The sequence below is a fragment of the Salmo salar genome, chromosome 16, assembly GCF_965601325.2.
Source record: "Salmo salar chromosome 16, fSalSal1, whole genome shotgun sequence".
NCBI classification, from domain to species: Eukaryota; Metazoa; Chordata; class Actinopteri; order Salmoniformes; family Salmonidae; genus Salmo; species Salmo salar.
The window spans coordinates 52,627,448-52,654,228 of NC_138306.1; the positions used below are offsets into that span (position 1 = coordinate 52,627,448).

The window sequence follows — 26,781 nt, forward strand, 5'->3', positions numbered from 1 at the left end:
CCGCAACGCTCCCCGCGCCTGTCCGCGCCTGTCCGCAACGCTCCCCGCGCCTGTCCGCAACGCTCCCCGCGCCTGTCCGCGCCTGTCCGCAACGCTCCCCGCGCCTGTCCGCGCCTGTCCGCAACGCTCCCCGCGCCTGTCCGCGCCTGTCCGCAACGCTCCCCGCGCCTGTCCGCGCCTGTCCGCAACGCTCCCCGCGCCTGTCCGCGCCTGTCCGCAACGCTCCCCGCGCCTGTCCGCGCCTGTCCGCAACGCTCCCCGCGCCTGTCCGCAACGCTCCCCGCGCCTGTCCGCAACGCTCCCCGCGCCTGTCCGCAACGCTCCCCGCGCCTGTCCGCAACGCTCCCCGCGCCTGTCCGCAACGCTCCCCGCGCCTGTCCGCAACGCTCCCCGCGCCTGTCCGCAACGCTCCCCGCGCCTGTCCGCAACGCTCCCCGCGCCTGTCCGCAACGCTCCCCGCGCCTGTCCGCAACGCTCCCCGCGCCTGTCCGCGCCTGACCGCAACGCTCCCCGCGCCTGACCGCAACGCTCCCCGCGCCTGACCGCAACGCTCCCCGCGCCTGACCGCAACGCGCCCGTCCGCAACACTCAAGTATCCTCACCCCCTGCACAGCCATGATGAGCGGGGTCCTCTTGTCGTCGTCGGTGTTGACCCAGTTGATCTCCGCTCCGTGTGCCAGGGCCTCGGCCATGTTGGGCAGGCTGCGGGCACACGAGGCCCAGTACAGCTGCAGACCCGGGGAGTACTCCTTGGGCTCCGAGAACACCACCAGCTCCTTACAGGGCGATGGAGGGGGCAGGGTGGCAGGCATGGCCATTGGGGGCGCCTCGGCAGCTTCTGAGTGGAGGGGTGGAGAGAGAGAGGGAGTTAAGAGGTTATCAGGAGCGTCGAGGTGTAAACTGTTGTTTTTCATGGTAATCCGGGTGGATATTTAAATATAGGAATGTAAGTAAGGAGTTCTAGTTTCAGTGTGCGCTCGTGTGTGGGGTCATTTCAGTGTGCGCTCGTGTGTGGGGTCATTTCAGTGTGCGCTCGTGTGTGGGGTCATTGAACAGCTGTTTGAATATAAGCTGGATACGAGTGAGACCCATCGGGGGTGTGTTGGTGTGTGTTGGTGTGTGTTGGGGTTGGCACAATTACTGTATAATCATGCAACTGACGATTATGGATCATAACCACTTAAAAAAGAAAAATATATATTTAAGTATTTTTTGTGTGCTATTAAAACGATTATAACAGTGAACACGATCATTTGGCTGTCCAATAACAATCATTCAAAATGCCATCACGGCCTTAGAGTGTGTGTGTGTGTATGTATGTGTTTGAGAGAGCATCACCTGCTTCAGCCAGGCTGTTGGTGGCTAACATCTCTCTACTTCCTTCTGCACTGTTCTGGATGCCACTGTCTGCACTTCTTACTGCAAGGGACCAAGCAGTCAGTCACTCAGTCAGTCACTACACACCAGCACACATACACACACATTCTCCAACTTTAACCAAGTGGTTAGAGAATGCAGTGTACTTTGGTCACCACAGCCAGTAAGAATTTCCCAGCTGACCCCCACAGCCACAATAAGACAGATGAAACCCATAGACAAAACACTGACCACAACGACACACTCAACGTGACGACACGGCTCATTAAGGGAGCAAGACGAGGGAATGTGGAATGGGTATTAGTCTACAGCCAGAGCAGTGAGTACAGATAGATGGCTGGAGGGAAGGATGTAAGGAAGGAGGGAAGGAGGTGGAGAGTTAAACACTGAGCTATACTTACTGCTCCTGAGCTTGGCAGAGGTGTCAAAGTAGGAGAAGAGCGAGTCAAGCTCGTCTGGACAGAAGAGAGAGTCGCGGCGCGCCTTCAAGCCCTTGGCAGCAGCTTGGCAAGGGCAGTGGATGAGGTCAGAGAGAAAAGGGCACGAGGTGGAGGAAGAAAGGAATAAAAAGCAGCGAGGGGAAAGGGGTTAGTCCAGAAGCACAGAGCAGCCGGAGGAGGGTGGAGAAGAGGGGGATTGAGAGGAGAGAGAGGAGGATAGAAGCACAGGCAGTTAGACTACAACAAAAAGAGAGAACGCGAGAGAGAAGATAGGAGGGTGCCTTCCGTTGTGTGCCCTGAGCATGACATCGTTCTATTAGCGCAATTCAGTTGCTGTTCCTTTAAAGGCACACTCTGTAGCTTGTACTGTATTCTTGGTTAACAGCAACAGGCCCTACGGCTTGATTGTTTTAAAGGACTGAGTGGGAGGAAGTCTTTCCAAGTGTAAAATCAAAACGGAACAGGCGCTATCGATTGGCATTTTTTGTGAATTTGCATGTTTAGAACCATGTTTATGTGTTTATGTACAGTTAGCCTACACAGTATACATGAATTCGTAATACTACCAAACCGAGGAAGAGCTCCAGAGTGCACCTTTAAGAGACCGGACCTGGGATGGGTTGACACCTACCTGACTGACCTGAGGCGTTGGAGGACGGCCGGAGTTTGGGCGTGGGCGGGGGCGGCCGGGGGGGCAGGTGCTCCGTGCTGCCGCTCAGCTTCTTCTCCTGCTTGACCAGGGACACCACCTTGGCGCGTAACTCTTCATTGGACGGGCGCTGCACGAAACGCCGGTCAACGTACTTGGCCCTGATGTAGGCTTCGATCTCCTGCCTGGGGAAAGACACCGAGAAAGAGGAAGACTGAATTCAACAACCTGAACAAATCAGGCAAAGACAGCAAGCAACATTTTGGGCAATCTTTGAGCAATGCCATTGCACACTTGCTGTAGTACGACACCTATGACTTGTATGGGACTACCCTTTATTTGCTTCATAGAAATAACATTTTAAAAAGCTATAAAACATGGTGGTGGCTAAAATCAAATCAAATTTTATTGGTCACATACACGGTTAGCAGATGTTAATGCGAGTGTAGTAATATCTAACAAGGAATCTAACAATTCCCCCAACAACTACCTAATACACACAAATCTAAAAGGGGTGAATGAGAATATGTACGCGATGGCCGAGCAGCATAGGCAAGGTGCACTAGATGGTATAAAATACAGTATATACATATCTTATGAGTAATGTAAGATATGTAAACATTATTGAAAGTGGCATTGTTTAGTGGCCAGTGATTGGGTCTCCATGTAGGCAGCAGCCTCTGAGTTAGTGATTGCTGTTTAGCAGTCTGATGGCCTTGAGATAGAAGCTGTTCTTCAGTCTCTCGGTCCCAGCTTTGATGCACCTGTACTGACCTCGCCTTCTTGATGGTAGCGAGGTGAACAGGCAGTGGCTCAGGAGGTTGTTGTCCTTGATTATCTTTTTGGCCTTCCTGTGATATCGGGTGCTGTAGGTGTCCTGGAGGGCAGGTAGTTTGCCATCCGGTGATGGGTTTGTGCAGACCGCACTACCCTCTGGAGAGCCTTGCGGTTGAGGGCGGCGTAGTTGCCGTACCAGGCGGTGATGCATCCCAACAAGATGCTCTCGATTGTGCATCTGTAAAAGTCTGTCAGGGTTTTAGGTGACAGGCCAAATCTCTTCAGCCTCCTGAGGTTGAAGAGGCGCTGTTGCACCTTCTTCACCAAACTGTCTGTGTGGGTGGACCATTTCAGTGCGTCTGAAGTGTACGCCAAGGAACTTTCCACCTTCTTCACTACTGTCCCTTCAATGTGGATAGGGGGCTGCTCCCTCAAGTCCACGATCATCTCCTTTGTTTTGTTGACGTTGAGTGAGAGGTTGTTTTCCCTGACACCACACTCCGAGGGCCCTCACCTCCTCCCTGTAGGCCGTCTCGTCGTTGTTGGTAATCAAGCCCACTACTGTTGTGTCTGCAAACTTGATGATTGAGTTGGAGGCGTGCATGGCCACGCAGTCATGGGTGAATAGGGAGTACAGGAGGGGGCTGAGCACACACCCTTGTGGGGCCCCAGTGTTGAGGGTAGGCGGAGTGGAGATGTTGTTTCCTACCTTCACCACCTGGGGGCGGCTCGTCAGGAAGTCCAGGACCCAATTGCACAGGGCGGGGTTGAGACCCAGGGTCTCCAGCTTAATGATGAGCTTGGAGGGTAATATGGTGTTGAATGCTGAGCTGTAGTCAATGAACAGCATGATTTACATAGGTATTCCTCTTGTCCAGATGGGATAGGGTAGTGTGATTGCATCGTCTGTGGACCTGTTGGGTCGATATGCAAATTGAAGTGGGTCTAGGGTGGCAGGTAACGTGGAGGTGATATGATTCTTGACTGTCTCTCAAAGCACTTCATGATGACAGAAGGGAGTGCTACGGGGCGTTAGTCATTTAGTTCAGTTATCTTTGCCTTCTTGGGTACAGGAACAATGGTGGCCATTTTGAAGCATGTGAGGACAGCAGGCTGGGATAAGGAGCGATTGAATATGTCCATAAACACACCAGAAAGCTGGTCTGCGCATGCTGAGGACAGGGCTAGGGATGCCATCTGGGCCAGCAACCTTGCTAGTATACACGTTTAAATGTCTTAACCACGGAGAAGGAACGGGGGGGGCGCAGTCTTCTTTTAGCGGGCCGCAACTGTGGTACTGTTATCCATTAGTTTGCCTGGGAGCGAGACGGTGTCCGTTACGCGGCTGCTTTTCTTTTTGTAGTCCATGATTTCCTGTAGACTCTGAGCCGTTGAACTCTGACTCCACTTTGTCCCTATACCGACATTTAGTTTGTTTGCCTTGCGGAGGAAATAACTACACTGTTTATATTTTGGCCATATTCCCAGTCCTCTTGCCATGATTAAATGCGGTGGTTCGCGCTTTCAGTTTTGCACGAATGCCGCCATCCATCCACGGTTTCTGGTTAGGGTAGGTTTTAATAGTCACAGTGGGTACCACATCTCCAATGCCCTTCCTTATAAACTCACTCACAGAGTCAGCGTATAGATCGAAGTTCTCTGAGGCTGCCCGGCACATTTCCCAGTCAGTGTGATCAAAACAATCTTGAAGTGTGGATTCCGATTGGTCAGACCAGCTTTGAATGGTTCTAGTCACGGGTACATCCTGTTTGAGTTGCTGTCTATAAGACGGTAGGACACGATGGAGTTGTGGTCGGATTTGCCGCAGAGAAGGAGGGCGAGGGCCTTGTATGCATCGAGGAAGTTAGAGTAGCAGTGATTAAGTGTATTGCTCACGCGAGTGCTGCAATCAATATGCTGATAGAATTTAGGTAGCCTTGTTCTCAAATTTGCTTTGTTAAAATCCCCGGCTACAATAAATGCAGCCTCAGGATATATGGTTTCCAGTTAACTTAGAGTCCAGAGAAGTTCTTCCAGGACCGTCGAGGTATCTGCTTTGGGGGAGGGGGGGGGGGGAATATACACAGCTGTGACGATAACTGACGAGAATTCTCTTGGGAAATAATATGGCCGGCATTTGATTGTAAGGAATTCTAGGTCGGGTGAGCAGAAGGACTTGAGTTCCCGTATGTTATGTTTAAACCATGAGTTGTTAATCATGAGGCATACACCCCCGCCCTTCTTCCCAGAGAGGTGTTTATCTCTGTCGGCGTGACACATGAAGAAGCCCGGTGGCTGAATCGACACCGACAACGTATCCCGAGAGAGTTACAATCTCTGATGTCTCTCTGGAAGGCAACCCTTGCTCTAATTTAGTCTAACTTGTTGTCAAGAGACTGGACATTGGCGAGTAGTATACTCGGAAGCGGTGGGCGATGTGCACACCTACGGAGCCTGACCAGGAGGCCGCTCCTTCTGCCTCTTCTGCGGCGACGTTGTTTTGAACAACACTGGGGTAGCTGCAGAACAACACTGGGGTAGCTGCAGAACAACACGGGGGTAGCTGCAGAACAACACGGCGGTAGCTGCAGAACAACACTGGGGTAGCTGCAGAACACACGGGGAGCTGCGCCCGGGGTAGCTGCAGAACAACACTGGGGTAGCTGCAGAACAACACTGGGGTAGCTGCAGAACAACACTGGGGTAGCTGCAGAACAACACGGCGGTAGCTGCAGAACAACACGGCGGTAGCTGCAGAACAACACGGCGGTAGCTGCAGAACAACACGGCGGTAGCTGCAGAACAACACGGCGGTAGCTGCAGAACAACACGGCGGTAGCTGCAGAACAACACGGCGGTAGCTGCAGAACAACACGGCGGTAGCTGCAGAACAACACGGCGGTAGCTGCAGAACAACACGGCGGTAGCTGCAGAACAACACGGCGGTAGCTGCAGAACAACACGGCGGTAGCTGCAGAAAAACACGGCGGTAGCTGCAGAAAAACACGGCGGTAGCTGCAGAACAACACGGCGGTAGCTGCAGAACAACACGGCGGTAGCTGCAGAACAACACGGCGGTAGCTGCAGAACAACACGGCGGTAGTACCTGGGGTCTGTCGGCTTTGGCTTCATGGCTCCTAGCTCCTCTCTCCCAGCCTCGTAGATCTGGTTGATGACCCCGTTACCTAGCTCACACATCAACTGTGTTCAACACACCACACACAATAATGTTACCATGACAAAATTAACCAGCACATTCCGAGGACAACATGTCATTCATGCAAATTCATGACGTGTAAAAGACAGCTGTAATATGTAACCATTACATTTTACCATTGATCTGTCACTAGCGAATCCAAGAGGGAGTATGTGAGTGTGAAAATCTCCTGCCTCTCTCTTTGTGCCCCTCCATCCCTCACCCCCCTTTCTTTTCTCACCTTGAGTAGTTCAGGTTCCCATGAGTCCAGTGTGAGCGAGCGCACTTTGGAGAAATGGACCCCCAGACTCCTGCAGATGGTGAGAGTCTTATCAACTCATACATCAAAGAGATTGTCTAAAAATAACTGAGTGCACACAGCTTCATCACAGGAACACGCTGTTCAATCGAGGGTGTAGTTTGTACTGTGGCCACAAGGTGGGAGTATACAGTTAGTAACAGTAAGTCAACAGTCTAAAATGCACATGGGGACAGATTTACTGAGCCTTTGTTTTATTCCCCATTTAGTAAAAAAAAGTGAACCTTTGTACTGTTGTACAGCACCAGTCTACTGGTTCAGTATATTGTTGTCCAGCACCAGTCTACTGGTTCAGTATATTGCTGTATAGCACCAGTCTACTGGTTCAGTATATTGTTGTCCAGCACCAGTCTACTGTTCAGTATGTTGCTGTATAGCACCAGTCTACTGGTTCAGTATATTGTTGTCCAGCACCAGTCTACTGGTTCAGTATATTGTTGTCCAGCACCAGTCTACTAGTTCAGTATATTGTTGTCCAGCACCAGTCTACTGGTTCAGTATATTGTTGTCCAGCACCAGTCTACTGGTTCAGTATATTGTTGTCCAGCACCAGTCTACTGGTTCAGTATATTGTTGTCCAGCACCAGTCTACTGGTTCAGTATGTTGTTGTCCAGCACCAGTCTACTAGTTCAGTATATTGTTGTCCAGCACCAGTCTACTGGTTCAGTATATTGTTGTCCAGCACCAGTCTACTGGTTCAGTATGTTGTTGTACAGCACCAGTCTACTGGTTCAGTATATTGTTGTATAGCACCAGTCTACTGGTTCAGTATATTGTTGTCCAGCACCAGTCTACTGGTTCAGTATATTGTTGTATAGCACCAGTCTACTGGTTCAGTATATTGCTGTCCAGCACCAGTCTACTGGTTCAGTATATTGCTGTATAGCACCAGTCTACTGGTTCAGTATATTGTTGTCCAGCACCAGTCTACTGTTCAGTATGTTGCTGTATAGCACCAGTCTACTGGTTCAGTATATTGTTGTCCAGCACCAGTCTACTGGTTCAGTATATTGTTGTCCAGCACCAGTCTACTAGTTCAGTATATTGTTGTCCAGCACCAGTCTACTGGTTCAGTATATTGTTGTCCAGCACCAGTCTACTGGTTCAGTATATTGTTGTCCAGCACCAGTCTACTGGTTCAGTATGTTGTTGTCCAGCACCAGTCTACTAGTTCAGTATATTGTTGTCCAGCACCAGTCTACTGGTTCAGTATATTGTTGTCCAGCACCAGTCTACTGGTTCAGTATGTTGTTGTACAGCACCAGTCTACTGGTTCAGTATATTGTTGTATAGCACCAGTCTACTGGTTCAGTATATTGTTGTCCAGCACCAGTCTACTGGTTCAGTATATTGTTGTCCAGCACCAGTCTACTGGTTCAGTATATTGTTGTCCAGCACCAGTCTACTGGTTCAGTATATTGTTGTCCAGCACCAGTCTACTAGTTCAGTATATTGTTGTCCAGCACCAGTCTACTGGTTCAGTATATTGTTGTCCAGCACCAGTCTACTGGTTCAGTATATTGTTGTCCAGCACCAGTCTACTGGTTCAGTATATTGTTGTCCAGCACCAGTCTACTGGTTCAGTATATTGTTGTACAGCACCAGTCTACTGGTTCAGTATGTTGTTGTACAGCACCAGTCTACTAGTTCAGTATATTGTTGTCCAGCACCAGTCTACTGGTTCAGTATATTGTTGTACAGCACCAGTCTACTGGTTCAGTATATTGTTGTCCAGCACCAGTCTACTGGTTCAGTATGTTGTTGTACAGCACCAGTCTACTGGTTCAGTATATTGTTGTACAGCACCAGTCTACTGGTTCAGTATATTGTTGTCCAGCACCAGTCTACTGGTTCAGTATGTTGTTGTACAGCACCAGTCTACTGGTTCAGTATATTGTTGTATAGCACCAGTCTACTGGTTCAGTATATTGTTGTCCAGCACCAGTCTACTGGTTCAGTATATTGTTGTACAGCACCAGTCTACTGGTTCAGTATATTGCTGTCCAGCACCAGTCTACTGGTTCAGTATATTGCTGTATAGCACCAGTCTACTGGTTCAGTATATTGTTGTCCAGCACCAGTCTACTGTTCAGTATGTTGCTGTATAGCACCAGTCTACTGGTTCAGTATATTGTTGTCCAGCACCAGTCTACTGGTTCAGTATATTGTTGTCCAGCACCAGTCTACTAGTTCAGTATATTGTTGTCCAGCACCAGTCTACTGGTTCAGTATATTGTTGTCCAGCACCAGTCTACTGGTTCAGTATATTGTTGTCCAGCACCAGTCTACTGGTTCAGTATATTGTTGTCCAGCACCAGTCTACTGGTTCAGTATATTGTTGTCCAGCACCAGTCTACTGGTTCAGTATGTTGTTGTACAGCACCAGTCTACTGGTTCAGTATATTGTTGTCCAGCACCAGTCTACTGGTTCAGTATATTGTTGTCCAGCACCAGTCTACTGGTTCAGTATATTGTTGTCCAGCACCAGTCTACTGGTTCAGTATGTTGTTGTATAGCACCAGTCTACTGGTTCAGTATGTTGCTGTATAGCATCTTTATGATATCATGTTAATATAAGAAGGTGCAATACCAATAATGATAAAGTACTTTGGTGTAGTACCTTGAGGACATATAGGGGCGTCATGCACCCCAAAAATCTGAGGGGGCACAAAGTACGTGAGGATGGCCGGGGGGGAGTTGGCCCACCGTCCGTACGTTGGAGAATTTTGAATTTTTCTAACACCTGAACCAGCTTTTTCCTGAAATCTAGAGTAACCCCCATTATGCTTAATTCTATGTAAAAAAATATATATCTAAGCACACTTCTGGAGCTGTCTGTATCCTCAGAACTGGTGAAGTCAGAACTCAGTTCCTTATTTAAAAGGAACTGAATATGGTTCTCTACTAAAATCTGGGTAAACGATTGAAAGGAATGCGAGTCTTATTCAGTACATTTAGTTATTGCTTGCTTTTCTAAAAGTCTACCAATCATGCCAGCAGACATGTCAGCTAAGATAGTCGCTAGCTTGTCCAACTCTAACTTGATTGACAGCCTGAAATGGCTTCTGGGTAGCTAGTTATGCGGTTGAGAGCCTGTCTGGGCTAGCTAAAACCATCTTCATAACAATGCTAACTGGCTAGTAGCATAATAAATCAAATTAAAAAAATATTTTTTAGAAACACTTCCTCCGGTGCCCCCTATGGGCATGACGCCTACGAATACATATGAAGTTCGTAGTACCGTGATAGGAATGTACTGTGTATCCTGGAAGCACTGGGTAATATACATACACACACACACACACACATTAATATATATATATATTAATATATATATATATATACATTAATATATATATATATATATATATATATATATATATATATATATATACATTAATATATATATATATATATATATATATATATATATATATATATATACATTAATATATATATATATATATATATATATATATATATATATATATATACATATACACATATATATATATACACATATATATATATACATATATATACATATACATATACATATACATATATATACATATATATACATATATACACATATATACACATATATACATATATACACATATACACATATACACACATATACACATATACACATATACACATATACACATATACACATATATATATATATATATATATATATATATACACATATATATACATATATACATACATACATACATACATACATACATACATACATACATACATACATACATACATACATCACACACACACACAGTGAACAAAAATATAAAAAACGCAATATGCAACACTTTCAAAGATTTTACTGAGCTACAGTTCATATAAAAAGAAAATCAGTCCATTTAAATAAATTAATTAAGCCCTTATCTATGGATTTCACATGACTGGGCAGGGGTGCAGCCATGGGTGGGCTTTGGAGGTCATAGGCCCACCCACTGGGGAGCCAGGCCCAACCAATCAGTTGAAGTTTTCCCCCCCACAAAAGGGCTTTATTACAGACAGAAATACTCCTCAGCACCCCCCTCCCTCAGACCATCCCACAGGTGAAGAAGCTGGATGTGGAGGTCCGGGGATGGCGTGGTTACACTGGAGCTTATAGTAGAGAACTGAACAGTCGATTCTCTGCCAACAGCTCTGATGGACATTCCTGCAGTCAGCATGCCAATTGCACACTCCCTCAACTTGTGACATCTGTAGCATTATGTTGTGAGACAAAACCGCACATTTTAAAGTGGCCTTTTATTGGCTCACTAACAGGGATGTAAAAACATATTTGTGCACAACGTTTTAGAGAAATAAGCTTTTTGTGCGTATGGAACATTTGTGATTTTTTTGTTATTTCAGCTCATGAAACATGAGACCAACACTTTACATGTTGCGTTTATATTTTTGTTCAGTGTAGTAGCAGTACTTCAGTATGTAGTATACCTGTGTATCCCAGAGCACTGGATACAAAGGGTGATACCCAGGTTGATGCTGGCCCAGCGTGGGTCAGGTTGACCACAGTCACAGCAGCAGGCGTTGCCCCCAATGACCATGACCCTCTGGAGGGCGCTCTCCCCCTTCAGTGGCCTCTCTTTGGGCTCGCCGCCTGAGTCCAGGCTGCCTGTGGAGGTGGAAGACTTCCGGTCCAGCTTCTGGCATGGAGGGTCATGAACATGACGTTATACACAACATATAACACTGGAAGAACGTTACTTCATGGATTGTTACACACACACACACACACACACGAGGGAAATCCTTTATTTTTGTTCACATGAGGTACGTCTGATTATTTTCATCCTGACATGTACTAAACGAAAACAAATAGCAAATAAATAACATGGAGAAATGTCATGAGGTCATTAGTTCTGTCAGCGCGTGGTGACTCACCTCAGCGTCCTCTCCCTGCTCCCTGAAGGCAGTGGCGATGCTGTTCTGGACAGCTTTGATCCAAGCCTGCCTCAGCTTCTCAGAGTCAGCCTGCATAATACAACTCCTGGAGGTGGAGGGACACTGGGACGTCAGCCTGCTACCTGGCCTGATAGACCTCTACACACTAGACTTCAATTTGCTACTGAGCAGCACTAGAGTGTGTGGTGTGACAATATTGGGGTGTCTAGGTACTCTGTGTGCACTTGTCTCTGTAAGTGTATATACACTACATGACCAAAAGTATGTGGACACCTGCTCGTCAAACATCTCATTCCAAAATAAGGGGCATTAATATGGAGTTGGTTCCCCCCTTTGCTGCGATAACAGCCTCCACTCTTCTGGGAAGGCTTTCCACTAGATGTTGGAACATTGTTGCATTCAGCCACAAGAGCATTAGTGAGGTCGGGCAACTGATGTTGGGTGATTAGGCTGGCTCGTAGTCGGCATTCCAATTCATCCCAAAGATGTTCGATGGTGTTGAGGTCAGGTCTCTGTGCAGGCCAATGAAGTTCTTCCACACCGATCTTGACAAACCATTTCTGTATGGACCTCGCTTTGTGAATGGGGGCATACCACCCTGCATCCCACTGATGGCTTGCTTCTGAAGCTAAGCAGGGTTGGTCCTGGTCAGTCCCTGGATGGGAGACCAGATGCTGCTGGAAGTGGTGTTGGAGGGCCAGTAGGAGGCACTCTTTCCTCTGGTCTAAAAAAATATCCCAATGCCCCAGGGCAGTGATTGGGGACATTGCCCTGTGTAGGGTGCTGTCTTTCGGATGGGATGTTAAACGGGTTTCCTGACTCTCTGTGGTCACTAAAGATCCCATGATACTTATTTTAAGAGTAGGGGTGTTAACCCTGGTGTCCTGGCTAAATTCCCAATATGGCTCTCATAACATCATGGCCACCTAATCATCCCCAGCTTCCAATTGGCTCATTCATCCCCCTCCTCTCCCCTGTAACTATTCCCCAGGTTGTTGCTGTAAATGAGAATGTGTTCTCAGTCAACTTACCTGGTAAAATAAAGGTTAAATAAAAATGGTCATGTTGTAACAGAAAAAAGAGCCTTCCCCAAACTATTGCCACAAAGTTGGAAGCACAGAATATCATTGTATGCTGTAGCATTAAGATTCCCCTTCACTGGAACTAAGGGGCCTAGCCGAACCATGAAAAACAGCTCCAGACTATTATTCCTCCTGCACTATGCATTCGGGCAGGTTGCGTTCTCCTGGCATCCACCAAACCCAGATTTGTCCGTTGGACTGCCAGATGGTGAAGCGTGATTCATCACTCCAGAAAACGCATTCTTACTGCTCCAGAGTCCAATGGCGGCGAGCTTTACACCACTTCAGCCGACGCTTGGCATTGCACATGGTGATCTTAGGGTGTGTGGCTGCTCTGCCACGGAAACCCATTTCATGAACCTCCCGACGAACAGTTATAGCGGTTCTTGTGCTGACGTTGCTTCCAGATGCAGTTTGGAACTTGGTAGTGAGTGTTGCAACCGAGGACAGACGATTTTTATGCGCTACGTGCTTCAGCACTCAGCGATCCCGTTCTGTGAACTTGTGAGGCCTACCACTTCGCGGCTGAGCTGTTGTTGCTCCTAGACGTTTCCACTTCACAATAACAGCACTTACAGGTGACCGGGGCAGCTCTAGCAGGGCAGACATTTGACAAACTGACTTGTTGGAAAGGTGGCATCTAATGACGGTGCCACGTTGAAAGTCACTGAGCTCTTCAGTAAGGCCATTCTACTGCCAATGTTTGTCTATGGAGATTGCATGGCTGTGTGCTCGATTGTATACACCTGTCAGCAACGAGTGTGGCTGAAATAGCAGAATCCACTAATTTGAAGGGGTGTGCACATACTTTTGTATATATTGTGTGTATATGTGCATTATAGTGTGCGTGTGTGTGTGTGTGTGTGTGTATTTACTTGGTGGGTGACACCACTTCAAAGCAGAAGCGGCGTTCGATATCTTCACAGTGTTTGACTGTACATAGCCGCAAGTCCTCCACCACCACTGTGGGATTATCCTGGAAAGGAGAACACACACACACACACACACACACACACAATGCAATGTACACACGAAATATACAATTGTATGTGCAGCCTCAAGCGATCACACACAGACACGCACGCAAATGTCATTTTTTCAGAGCTATACACAACCTGCAACAAAGTGAATTGTTTTTCCTCCCTATTCCACAAACTCATCATCTATTTTGGGTTAACTGTGCTCCACATTCAATGCTACCTCACTGTATTACAAATGCAGGGAGAATTTGGGCTGGAAGTGTATATTTGATGTTGGCCGCATCCCAAATGGGACCCTATGTCCCTATACAGGTCACTACCCATAGGGCTCTGGTCAAAAGTAGTGCACTATACACGGAGCCAATTTGGGACACGAATGGAGTAATCCGACTTACCTTGAACTTCTTCTGGTAAACTAGCTGATTGTTTTGAATGGAGAACCAGCGCCTGAAAGGAGATCACAAGAGCGTTCACATCACGGTCAACAGCTGAGACCATTTGAAGTATTTAATAGTCAATTAAAATTGATAGAGATTTAATGAAGGACATAAATGATAATCTGATATTATGGTGATTAAATCCTATTCTGGGAGAGTTGGTAGAAAACTATGCCGTTTGACAGAAGGTCTGGAAAAAAGCTTCCCTGCACTATAATATATATATTTTTTAAACAGCATGGTTCCAGAGACCATCTCGCAGTACAGGGAATGTCTTTGGAGGCTATTGGAGTTCTTCTTGTTAACTCCATGCAGCTCACGGAGCGCTGCGCCATTCAGGCTGCGCTCTCCCAGGTGTCAGGCTGCGCTCTCCCAGGTGTCAGGCTGCGCTCTCCCAGGTGTCAGGCTGCGCTCTCCCAGGTGTCAGGCTGCGCTCTCCCAGGTGTCAGGCTGCGCTCTCCCAGGTGTCAGGCTGCGCTCTCCCAGGTGTCAGGCTGCGCTCTCCCAGGTGTCAGGCTGCGCTCTCCCAGGTGTCAGGCTGCGCTCTCCCAGGTGTCAGGCTGCGCTCTCCCAGGTGTCAGGCTGCGCTCTCCCAGGTGTCAGGCTGTGCTCTCCCAGGTGTCAGATGACTAGGGCATCACTACTTCCCTCCCACCATTCTTCCCTCCTGACTGACTGCCCTGGAGGAATGCATACTAAACAGTGCCTTAACACCTCCCCACCCAGCTAGTAACAAAAAACACCATAAGGTTAGAGGACACAGAAAGATTACTGCTACCAGGAATGTTCTACCTACTAAACATGTACTGTGGTGTTTAGTGCAACGGTGAAGCCATTACAGGGCGCAGCTAGAGAGAGGGATAGATTGGTACAAAATATATAGAGTACTGTACACACTACAATTACTTAGGTTTAAAAATAAGCTCAACTGGACACCTTAATGAGGCAGTGAATGAACTGAGAGAGAAAGCACGCAGGGCATTCTACGCCATTAAAAAGCAAATTCAAATTGAAATACTTATTAAAATTTGGCTAAAACTAATTGAATATGTCATTGAACCAATTGCACTCTATGGCAGCGAGGTGTGGGGTCCACTTGCAAAACAAGATTTCATCAAATGGGACAAACACCCCATTGAAACCCTGCATGTAGAGTTCTGTAGGATTATTCTACATGTCCAGAGGAAAACTACAAACAATGCATGCAGGGCAGAATTAGGCCAATATCCACTAATAATAAAAACTCAAAAAAGAGCAATTCAGTTTTGGAAACATCTAAAATACAGTGACCCCTCTCATATCATTACCAAGCCCTGCATTGCCAAGAGCTGAGCAAAGAAAAGAGTCCCCTCATCCAGCTGGTCCTGGGGCTGAGTTCACAAACCTGTTCTACTAACACACTGAAGCCTCAGGACCCTCATCCAGCTGGTCCTGGAGCTGAGTTCACAAACCTGTTCTACTAACACACTGAAGCCTCAGGACCAGAACATCCAATCAATCAGAATAAACCAAATTACAACACAGTCAAAACAAAACTATATTGCTTATTGGGAAACACAAACACAAAGCAAAATGCAGTGCTATCTGGCCCTAAATAGACAGTACACCGTGGCTAAATATTTGACCATGGTTACTGATCAAAACCTTAGAAAAACCTTAACAAAGTACAGGCTCAGTGAGCACAGCCTTGCCATTGAGAAGGGTAGACACAGGAAAACCTGGCTCCCTGTAGAGGAAAGGCTGTGCAACCACTGCACAACAGCAGAACCTGAGACGGAGCTGCATTTCCTGACAAAATGTCAAAAATATAAAACAATTAGAGAGTGTCATTTCCCCAAATTTGAAACCCTTATTCTAGGTTTCAAAGACCTCTCTGATGAGGATAGGCTACCCGTCCTGTTGGGGGAGGACGCAGAGAGCTGTGGGTTGGCAGCGCACTACATTGCTGCCTGCCATAAGTTGAGGGACAGTGTCTGACAGACCAATAAACCTGCACATGTACTCTACTGTATGCTTATTGTTATTGTTGAATGTATGGTTATTCTGACCCTTGGTTATTGTTGTCCCGTTTACAATTTTCATTCTCATTTTTTAAATTTATATTGTAAATATCCAAAATAAGCTTTGGCAATATGTACATTGTTACGTGAGAGAGAGAGTGAGAGGGTGAGAGAGTGAGAGAGTGAGAGGGTGAGAGAGAAAAAGAGGGGGAGAAGGAGAGAGCTGAGCGTCATGTCCTCTAGCTGACCTGTTCCATGTTTTGAAGGCGTTGCTGGCCCTCTTAAACAGGTAGCCCTCCATCGCAATGCCATTGTCTGCGTCCACATTGTACTCCAGCTTGGTGTCGTCATTCGAGAAGTCCTGAAAGAGAGAGCAGAGGTAGGACAACACAGAGAGGGAGAGAGAGAGCAGAGGTAGGACAACACAGAGAGGGAGAGAGCGCAGAGGTAGGACAACACAGAGAGGGAGAGAGCGCAGAGGTAGGACAACACAGAGAGGGAGAGAGCGCAGAGGTAGGACAACACAGAGAGGGAGAGAGAGAGCAGAGGTAGGACAACACAGAGAGGGAGAGAGAGAGCAGAGGTAGGACAACACAGAGAGGGAGAGAGAGAGCAGAGGTAGGACAACACAGAGAGGGAGAGAGAGAGCAGAGGTAGGACAACACAGAGAGGGAGAGAGAGAGCAGAGGTAGGACAACACAGAGAGGGAGAGAGAGAGCAGAGGTAGGACAACACAGAGAGGGAGAGAGAGAGCAGAGGTAGGACAACACAGAGAGGGAGAGAGAGAGCAGAGGTAGGACAACACAGAGAGGGAGAGAGAGAGCAGAGTTAGGACAACACAGAGAGGGAGAGAGAGCGCAGAGGTAGGACAACACAGAGAGGGAGAGAGAGCGCAGAGGTAGGACAACACAGAGAGGGAGAGAGCGCAGAGGTAGGACAACACAGAGAGGGAGAGAGCGCAGAGGTAGGACAACACAGAGAGGGAGAGAGCGCAGAGGTAGGACAACACAGAGAGGGAGAGAGAGAGCAGAGGTAGGACAACACAGAGAGGGAGAGAGAGAGCAGAGGTAGGACAACACAGAGAGGGAGAGAGAGCAGAGGTAGGACAACAGAGGGGGAGAGAGAGCAGAGGTAGGACAACACAGAGAGGGAGAGAGAGCAGAGGTAGGACAACACAGAGAGGGAGAGAGAGCAGAGGTAGGACAACAGAGGGGGAGAGAGAGCAGAGGTAGGACAACACAGAGAGGGAGAGAGAGCAGAGGTAGGACAACACAGAGAGGGAGAGAGAGCAGAGGTAGGACAACACAGAGAGGGAGAGAGAGCAGAGGTAGGACAACACAGAGAGGGAGAGAGAGCAGAGGTAGGACAACACAGAGGGGAGAGAGAGCAGAGGTAAGACAACACAGAGGGGGAGAGAGCAGAGTTAGGACAACACAGAGAGGGAGAGAGAGCAGAGTTAGGACAACACAGAGAGGGAGAGAGAGCAGAGGTAGGACAACACAGAGGGAGAAAGGGAGGGAGAAAAATAGACATTTGAATGGACAATGGCATTTGGTGTTGGTAGCACTTGGTTTTACACATCTAATACACAGCACACAAACAGGCTTGTGGCGTACAGACACGTTCAGTCAGTAAAGCGGGCAAAACAGGCTGATCCTGATTCACTGTGGGCGTCCAGGTGAAGAGCGACTCAGCACCATTCAGCCACACATTTTGGGGTCGTGTTCACTAGGCATGAAAAGGAAGAAAACCACTAAACTTGTCCAATAAGAAAAGCCTGCTTTCGTTTTCCGTTGCACAACGTTTTGCTACAGTGGGCATTAATGAACACAACCCTGTTGACCTTACAAAAACGGATAATTCAGTAGGTAACTAACACTAAACAAAAGCAATGGGTTTCTATAAAAGTCATGGCTAATTATACAACTTACATAGTAATGGTATTTCTATGGAGTTTGGAGAGGAAGAGCAGGGTACTTTGAAAATATGTTGGTTAAATATTTGGTTTTGATCCAAATGAAAAAAGGGAGAATGCTTTTTCGTAAACGGGTGAGGTAGTCTCACACAAACTAGACATTTTCCTATTTAGTGTCTACTGAACATGCCTGGTCCTTTGAAATAGAAATGTTCCAGAGATTCAGTCCCAAGAGAGATCCACGTGGACGTAGCAGTGACCATAGAAATAGACTCTGAAAACGGCTGCCAATCCACCCATTATAGCATCATTAACTTGAATGGGGACGCCCATTCTACTCATTCTAGTTCTGTTGCATCGGTCCTCATCCTTGTTTCCTGCGACAGTAAGCCGACTCGATCCTTTAACACCTGTGGTCTGGGGCAGAGTTGCCTTCTCTCTGAAAGAGCCACTGACACCCCTGTAACTTGACCAACTGGCCACCACTGTCATGAGATCGCCCCCCCCCCCCCCCCCCCTCCAGCCTGTCACACTTTCCTAATCCTCTGGGACACTGGACACCATGCAGTCAGAGGGTAGGTGGGAATGGAGTTGGGTCTTAAAACTTCTATGAATTCACTGTTCAAAGTGTTGCTGAACTTGTCGTTAAGAGTTTGAAGACAAACAATAGGATTTAATGAAACAGATCTTTTGTTTTCTGTTTGTTTTTTAAAAACGTTTATTTAACTAGGCAAGTCAAATTCTATCTGTGATAGGAAAGATAAGACTTTAATTGTAGGATAATAAAGATCCAAGTGTTAAACGATGGCAGTAATCCTCTCAGTTCCAAATGACTACTAGCACACGACATGGAAATCACAAAACACTTCCTTAGAGTGGCACGGTGAAATCTGCTCCCAGCAACACAAAACCATACTGTCACATCTTGGTTCCACTGGCCTATAGTCGTCCCAACTGCTCCAGAGTAAGGTCTGCATCGGTCTGCAAGACGCCGTTGGTTGATCTGTGTACGCCGTTGGCCTCTACGTACAGCTAACGGGGGGTGTGTGTGTGTGTGTGTCCTCACGACCAGGTTGCACTCTGCACTGTAACCTGAGCAAAGGGGCCTGGAGCTAAACCCCTCAGCCTAGCAATCCCCTGGTTTGACACACACACAGTAGGACAACAGAGGTTATTTTTGGATGGAGGGGTACAGTACAGAATGTAGGCAGACAAATGGAGGGGGAACGGAAACTGTCTGTACAAAGATGCCCAACTGTGTCAATCCAAGACTCCAATCACAAAATCAATCCAAGAGAGGGTAACTACTAAATGAACCCCAACTCTTACTACCAGTAAATATCACTAGAGATCGTCACGGTTTTAAAATGAAAAAACAGAGTCCCCCCTGGATTTCCATAGCAAGACGGGTCAATCATCGGGCCAGTGGTGAGCAAGACGGGTCAATCATCGGGCCAGTGGTGAGCAAGACGGGTCAATCATCGGGCCAGTGGTGACCAAGACGGGTCAATCATCGGGCCAGTGGTGAGCAAGACGGGTCAATCATCGGGCCAGTGGTGAGCAAGACGGGTCAATCATCGGGCCAGTGGTGAGCAAGACGGGTCAATCATCGGGCCAGTGGTGAGCAAGACGGGTCAATCATCGGGCCAGTGGTGAGCAAGACGGGTCAATCATCGGGCCAGTGGTGTGAGATATTGCATGTGACTGACATACGAACTGAGATCCAGACCATAGTCCCCCCCCTCCCATTTCATCGTGGGGGGAAATAATTATGTTTCAGCCCTCCACCGTGAAAATAAAAACTTGAAATAAGCCAAAGACAAAAGGACAGAGCCCTCCTCACAACCTCTCCAATCAGTCTTGCAAGAGAGTTTGGTAAGGAAATCCTGTCTCATATGACGGCTGGGTTTATCACTAACCATGATCAAACAAGGCAACAGTAAACATGTCGTCCCCCACGAATGATGCCCCGCCCCGCCCGCTTGGGCCAATTGGGATATCGCATGTGACTAACACATTTCAATTACTGTGTGAGACCACAGATGATCCAATATACAAGTGATCCAGATACAAGTGGCCGATCTAACAATGAAAATACGTCTTCAAAAGTTACCCCTTCGTTTCTTCCTCTCTGGTGCGACTCACACATTCCAGTTAATTACCATAGCTCCAGCCTTAGGGCCAATCAGGGGCATTTAGTAAATGCCGGATCTCTATGGCAACACGCATCATTCACCCAAGTTTAGTCAAAACCGGGCCTGTGCTGTCTGAGATATCAAACTAACGTACAAATGAACAGATCTAATGTTATGCTCGAAAGACACCTCAGGAAGAGAAGATGATTTATCCTAGTGTGCACAGTCCACTTACAGTAACTAAAGCCTCATTTTGCAGTGTTGCCTTGTTGTATCCTCACTGGTTGTACCACTGCCTGGTACGGCAACTGCTCGGCCTCCGACCGCAAGACACTACAGAGGGTAGTGAGTACGGCCCAGTAAATCACTGGGGCCAAGCTTCCTGCCATCCAGGACCTCTATACCAGGCGGTGCCAGAGGAAGGCTTAAAAAGTGTCAAAGACTCCAGCCACCCTAATCATACTGTCCTCTCTGTTACCGCACGGCAAACGGTACCGGAGCTCCAAGTCTAGGTCCAAAAGGCTTCTAAACAGCTTCTATCCCCAGGCCATAAGACGCCTGAACATCTAGTCAAATGGATACTCTTTTACACTGCTGCTACTGTTATATATCTTCGCTTAGACACTTTAATAACTACCTACATGTACATATTACCTCAATTACCTCGACACATTGACACTGTACCTGTACCCCTGTATATGGCCTCGCTATTGTTATTTTACTGCTGCTGTTTAATTATTTGTTATTTTTATTTCTTATTCTTATTTTTGTAGGTATTTTTTTTTAAACTGCATTGTTGGTTAGAGCTTGTAAATAAGCATTTCACTGTAAGGTCTACACCTGTTGTATTCGGCACATGTGACAAATAAAATGTGATTTGATTGTACAGTGTAGACTCACTAGTGTGTAGCCTGGTTGTACGGTGTAGCCTGGTTGTACGGTGTAGCCTGGTTGTACAGTGTAGACTCACTAGTGTGTAACCTGGTTGTACAGTGTAGACTCACTAGTGTGTAACCTGGTTGTACAGTGTAGACTCACTAGTGTGTAACCTGGTTGTACAGTGTAGACTCACTAGTGTGTAACCTGGTTGTACAGTGTAGACTCACTAGTGTGTAACCTGGTTGTACAGTGTAGACACACTAGTGTGTAACCTGGTTGTACAGTGTAAACTCACTAGTGTGTAACCTGGTTGTACAGTGTAAACTCACTAGTGTGTAACCTGGTTGTACAGTGTAAACTCACTAGTGTGTAACCTACTCGGACTGTTAAGAAGTATTTTTGGGCTGTATATATTATTCAAGGGCTGTGTCCCAGCATGTACCCTGGAGGAATGAAATAGTTGTTCATTTTGGGAAGCGGTGAAAACATGCCATCCCTCTAAAAAGACACTACTACAACTGGAGGCTGTCCCTAAGACCCAAACACAAAGCATACTGCACAGCAGCCAATCAGCAAGGCTCAAGACAGACCGGGACATAGAATCCAAACAATCAAAGACCAAGGCAATAATTGATTGTGTGGGTAAACCATCGCCCTGCTTGAAAAGTTATATTTTTTTAATCCTTCTCTCCTTCCTTGGAGTAATCAGCAATCTAACAGGATTGGAAGGTGAAGGCAGGGTTGTACCACATAGCTTCCCATACATGTCCCATCAGGTATTGCTTCAAGGAGAAGAGGAAGTAAATGTTTCAGAACAGGATCTAAGTAATGACAGCAAACGGTCTTGCCAACTGGACAATGAGTGACAAGGAGTTGGAATGGCAGCCAAAACTGATCTGGGACCAGGCTAATGCTTTGTAGTGAGCAGGAAAACAATTGGAGCCATACATTAGAATGAGAAAAACCACACGCCTCGGCAAAAATCATTCATGTACAGCATGACAATGCAAATCAGTCATCACTCCGGTTGTGCAGGCAGGGGGTGGGGTTGGGGGGGGGGTCAATGATAAACAAATATCAAATTAAAATGAACTACTACGTACAGAGGACATCCACGCGTAAAAGCTGTGGCCATCAACCTCTGTCCCCTAAAGAGACACACCGGAAGAACAAGACAGGGCTGAGAGAAACAAACTGAAGGAGAAGAAAACAAGGACACTCGTTTCTCTGACACACAAAATGGATTTTGTTAACCACACAGAGAATGCCCATAGCACAGAGCCATGTCAAGCTGAAAACAAAAACACACGTTTTGTCCCATTCTTCCAGCGCTCTCACCAGATACCACACATAGTGGAACCTGCTGAAGATCTCTATGTCTGTGACAGGTTAGGTGTGTGTGTGTGTGTGTGTGTGTGTGTGTGTGTGCCCCAGTCACCGTGACGATGGCTAGCTAGCGTTATCTACCTTCACCTGTCCCATTGCAGCATCTCTAGTGACAGCCCCGTCACAGTCGCAAGTTAGCTGCCTCTCCACAACAAAACCTCCCTCCCTTCCCTCTGTGTGTGTGTGTGTGTGTGTGTGTGTGTGTGTGTGTGTGTGTGTGTGTGTGTGTGTGTGTGTGTGACCGTCATCAACACTTGTCACCGCTGCTGGCTGAGCTTGGCCCCTCCCCCTTCCGCTAAGGCCCCATCGGCTTGCGAAGGTCGATGGGATGTGAGCGTGAGTGTAGGTCGATGGGATGTGAGAGCGTGTGTAGGGTCGATGGGATGTGAGAGCGTGTGTGTGTGTGTGGGTCGATGGGATGTGAGAGCGTGTGTGTGTGTGTGTAGGTCGATGGGATGTGAGAGCGTGTGTGTGTGTAGGTCGATGGGATGTGAGAGTGTGTGTGTGTGTGTGTAGGTCGATGGGATGTGAGAGTGTGTGTGTGTGTGTAGGTCGATGGGATGTGAGAGTGTGTGTAGGTCGATGGGATGTGAGAGCGTGTGTGTGTGTGTGTAGGTCGATGGGATGTGAGAGCGTGTGTAGGTCGATGGGATGTGAGAGCGTGTGTGTGTGTAGGTCGATGGGATGTGAGAGTGTGTGTAGGTCGATGGGATGTGAGAGCGTGTGTGTGTGTAGGTCGATGGGATGTGAGAGCGTGTGTAGGTCGATGGGATGTGAGAGCGTGTGTGTGTGTAGGTCGATGGGATGTGAGTGTGTGTGTGTGTAGGTCGATGCTGGCTGGTGCTATGGGGTTAGAATAACCAACACAACTCCATGCAGAGTCGCTCCGGCATAAAACATTTACACAGCTTCTGTTTGAGAGTCATGTAGACGACTCCTACCTCTCACACACTGTACGCCTGTGTACAGACGCATGTTTTTCTGCAGCGTGCACAAACTTCAAGCTCCCTTCGCCCAGTGAGGTTCTTTGTGACACGATGGTGCCCTCTGGCAATTCACATAAGACGTACTAACACACTGATGAAAATGAAATGCACATGAGTCTAGGCAAGGTGAATGTCAATAGCTATAGCACCTATAGCATTTAGCTTATAGTTTGAGATTTATCAACCTAACAAAATCTCTCCCCCATTCCCTTCGCAGCAAGGCTTAATGACTAGAGAGTTAAAGAATATGCTGTATCAACAATACATAAGGTGAATGAATGATTGACATTTACCACAGCCCGGCATGCATGGACTTCAACGGACACACAACACGGAGCACGTCAGGCATGTGTCAATAATACATCATGCTGACTACACTACTCTGTCTACATGAATGACTGGGTCGGTTTTGCTCTAGCAGTCTACTAAATCCCTGTCAGGGGCAATCAACATGCAGAAAGAACAGGAGACAGCACAGAAACAGGATAGAGACAAAAATGGGGGGGAAAAAAAGGCTTACCTGCAGAGCAGCCTGGGAAAGAGTAGAGAGTGGAGGAGGAAGAAAGAGGAGAGATTAGAACTGCTTATACATACTGGCAGAAAGAGCGGGAGGGGAAGGGCGAGAGGGAGTTAGAAGAAAGGCAGAGAGAGGGAAAGAGGGAGTGTATGAAAGAGGCAGAGAGAGGGAAAGAGGGAATGAAGGAGCGAGGCAGAGGGAGATGGAGGGAGCGAGGCAATATAAAAATAGCATCTACTAAAAAGGGAGGGGGTTGGAGAGGGAGGGCGCTGGGAAGCAATGCGCTCAAGGACGAGCGGAAGTTGGCACGGGCCACCTATGAGAGAGGTCCTGGCTGGAAATGGTGCTTAGGCTGGAGAGCCAGCTGCTGCTCACCACGTGCCGCGTGCACACACACACAATAAAAAAAGGGAGCGAGAAAGAGATTTTCATGAAGGCACAGACTACCTGACGCGCTATAAGAGGCCAGACAGAAACACACACAAAACTCACCCATGCACGAAAACAGGTTTCAGTTAGACTTGTCCTGAGTGTCTTGGACTTACATTGACTACCAATACAAAAGGAATTTGATTTATTTGACCTTTAACAGGGATTGAGATCAAGATCTCTTTCGCAAGGGACCCCTCCATGCACACATTTTAATGGGCATTTTTCTCCTTTTAAAAAAAAATGGGGATTTAGTTGGAGACTTAGGCCAAGATGACATCTACCACCCAACACCGTGGAATTAAAGGTCCGTGATGGGTGACATGGCGGTGGTGGCGAAACGTACCCATGTTGTTAAGTGAGCCCTCCGGAACTTCCGACCCACTTGAATAATGTAAGGTGTGTGACTGTGTCCACTGCATGAGATCACCCTAATGTTGTGTACCAAATGGCATCCTATTCACTATGACGGGGGGGGGGGGGGGGGGGGGACGGGGACGGACGGACGGGGGGGACGACGACGGGGGATGGGGGACGGGGGGGGTACCTTCTGTTGAATGGTGGAGTGTTTCTGCTCCATGTCCCTCTTCTCTTTGGCTGCATCCACCACCAGCAGGTCCAGCTGAAACACAGCAGAATGTGTGAAACCATTAAGTGTGTGAGTAAACATGTCATATTATTAAGTAGGTTGCATGGTTTTGCTCACCTTAAGCCTACAAATACCTCGTGCCCATACCAGTAGTCTTAAAGATGCTTTCTTCACCTCAACAGGGTTGTGTTCATTGGGGCATAATCAAATATGACTATCTTATTGGACAAGTCCAGGGAGTCTCTCCCGTTCTAACATCTGGTGCCTAATGAACACGATCCAGCGCTGTTCCCCACAATCCCCAGTAGGCTTCTGCAATATTGCTTTAACACATCCAGTGCTAGGGTACTGAAGTACTGTCTGAGAAGGTCCGGTGGTCACACAAATGTCCTAGGTGGCAAAGGTTCATATGGATATTGTCATATCGGCATAGTAACAAACCCCCACCTCGCAACCCCAAACTGTTCACACCCCTCTTGTTGACGGACAGAAAATGCCATTTTAAAGCTAATTTCCTGCAATTCTACACATTTTCCATGACGTGTGTTTTTATGATACCAGGAGTCGAAAGCCTGACAGTTCCACCCAACAAATGATAATAAATATATATTTTCTGGTGTGTGATTTTATAGTCAGGACCTGTGGTCCGTACTGACCCCGCCAGTCGAGTATGGGGGAATCTAGTGTTTCAGAACAGTGCAGATGGATGTGAGACGAGGAAGACACTTTAGATTAGCAAGTATTTGAGATCAAGTCTGTTTGTAGGGGAAACTGAAAACTAGCAACCAGAGACTCCAAACTAGGCTACTAAACTATCTTCAATTGCCCTTTGATGTAGCTAGAGAGGATAGTCAGCGTGCTCCTTTTCAATCTAGCCCATAGACATGTCGATGTCCCGTGGATAAACAACTGCTCCTTTAAGAGATGAGCTCTCCTCCTTGAACAAAATGGATGCCACCATTGATGCTTTATCATGTGTGAAATTGGATTGTGGGGAGATCTATTCTCTCCTTCCTGGTTAGCACCACATCCACCACACTAAAACAACTTCAGATTGAGTAACTTATTGACTGTTTAATTAGGTCACTGGATGACCCCAGAGCTTGTTTCCTACATGAGTGTAATTCGAGTCTCCTCGTGTGTCTAAATCAGCAGCTAGGATAACTCCTCTCACAGAGAGGAAAACACTACCCGGTGACAGAGGAAAAGTATTACTTAGGCTTAGAGTTCCAATGAACCACAAATAACCATTCCTCATCCAGCTTCCTCATTCCCACCTTTCTCTACCAAGATTTACATTTACATTTTTAGTCATTTAGCAGACGCTGTTATCCAGAGCGACTTACAGTAGTGAATGCATACATTTCATGCATTTTTTTTTATATATTTTTTTGTACTGGCACCCCGTGGGAATCGAACCCACAACCCTGGCGTTGCACACACCATGCTGGCGTTGCAAACACCATGCTCTACCAACTGAGCCACAGGGAAGATAATAATCATCGCAGCAGGAGGAACAGCAGCAAGAAGAGCTCGGTCACATTTTCCATTTAAACCTCCCCTGGCAAGGAAGGAATCTGCTGGTTTATCTGACCAGTGACCACGGCCAAGCGTTGACTTCCATCATGGCTACACTATTCTGTATCGAGAGAAATGCCATGACCGAGGTTCTCAAACCTCTCCTCGGGGTCGCCCTGCCCATGACCGAGGTTCTCAAACCTCTCCTCGGGGTCGCCCTGCCCATGA

The 26,781-nt window shown here is 47.3% G+C and overlaps 1 protein-coding gene across 5 annotated transcripts in view; it reads right to left on the reverse strand.

Moving 5' to 3' along the window:
* Positions 1-26,781, reverse strand: part of acap2b (ArfGAP with coiled-coil, ankyrin repeat and PH domains 2b) — a 72,820-nt gene that overhangs the window by 12,842 nt on the left and 33,197 nt on the right. For 2 of the 5 annotated variants that reach the window (XM_014149753.3, XM_082962781.1), the window contains 12 exons: positions 24,994-25,068; positions 16,448-16,560; positions 14,158-14,209; positions 13,658-13,758; positions 11,680-11,785; positions 11,233-11,441; positions 6,681-6,750; positions 6,350-6,444; positions 2,449-2,651; positions 1,779-1,880; positions 1,339-1,419; positions 603-838 (listed from right to left, as the gene is read on the reverse strand). In XM_014149753.3, the coding sequence (XP_014005228.1) occupies positions 603-838; positions 1,339-1,419; positions 1,779-1,880; positions 2,449-2,651; positions 6,350-6,444; positions 6,681-6,750; positions 11,233-11,441; positions 11,680-11,785; positions 13,658-13,758; positions 14,158-14,209; positions 16,448-16,560; positions 24,994-25,068 (1,443 nt within the window). The remainder of the gene's footprint in view (positions 1-602; positions 839-1,338; positions 1,420-1,778; positions 1,881-2,448; positions 2,652-6,349; positions 6,445-6,680; positions 6,751-11,232; positions 11,442-11,679; positions 11,786-13,657; positions 13,759-14,157; positions 14,210-16,447; positions 16,561-24,993; positions 25,069-26,781) is intronic. The other 3 variants (XM_082962779.1, XM_014149757.3, XM_082962780.1) reach the window with 3 other exon arrangements.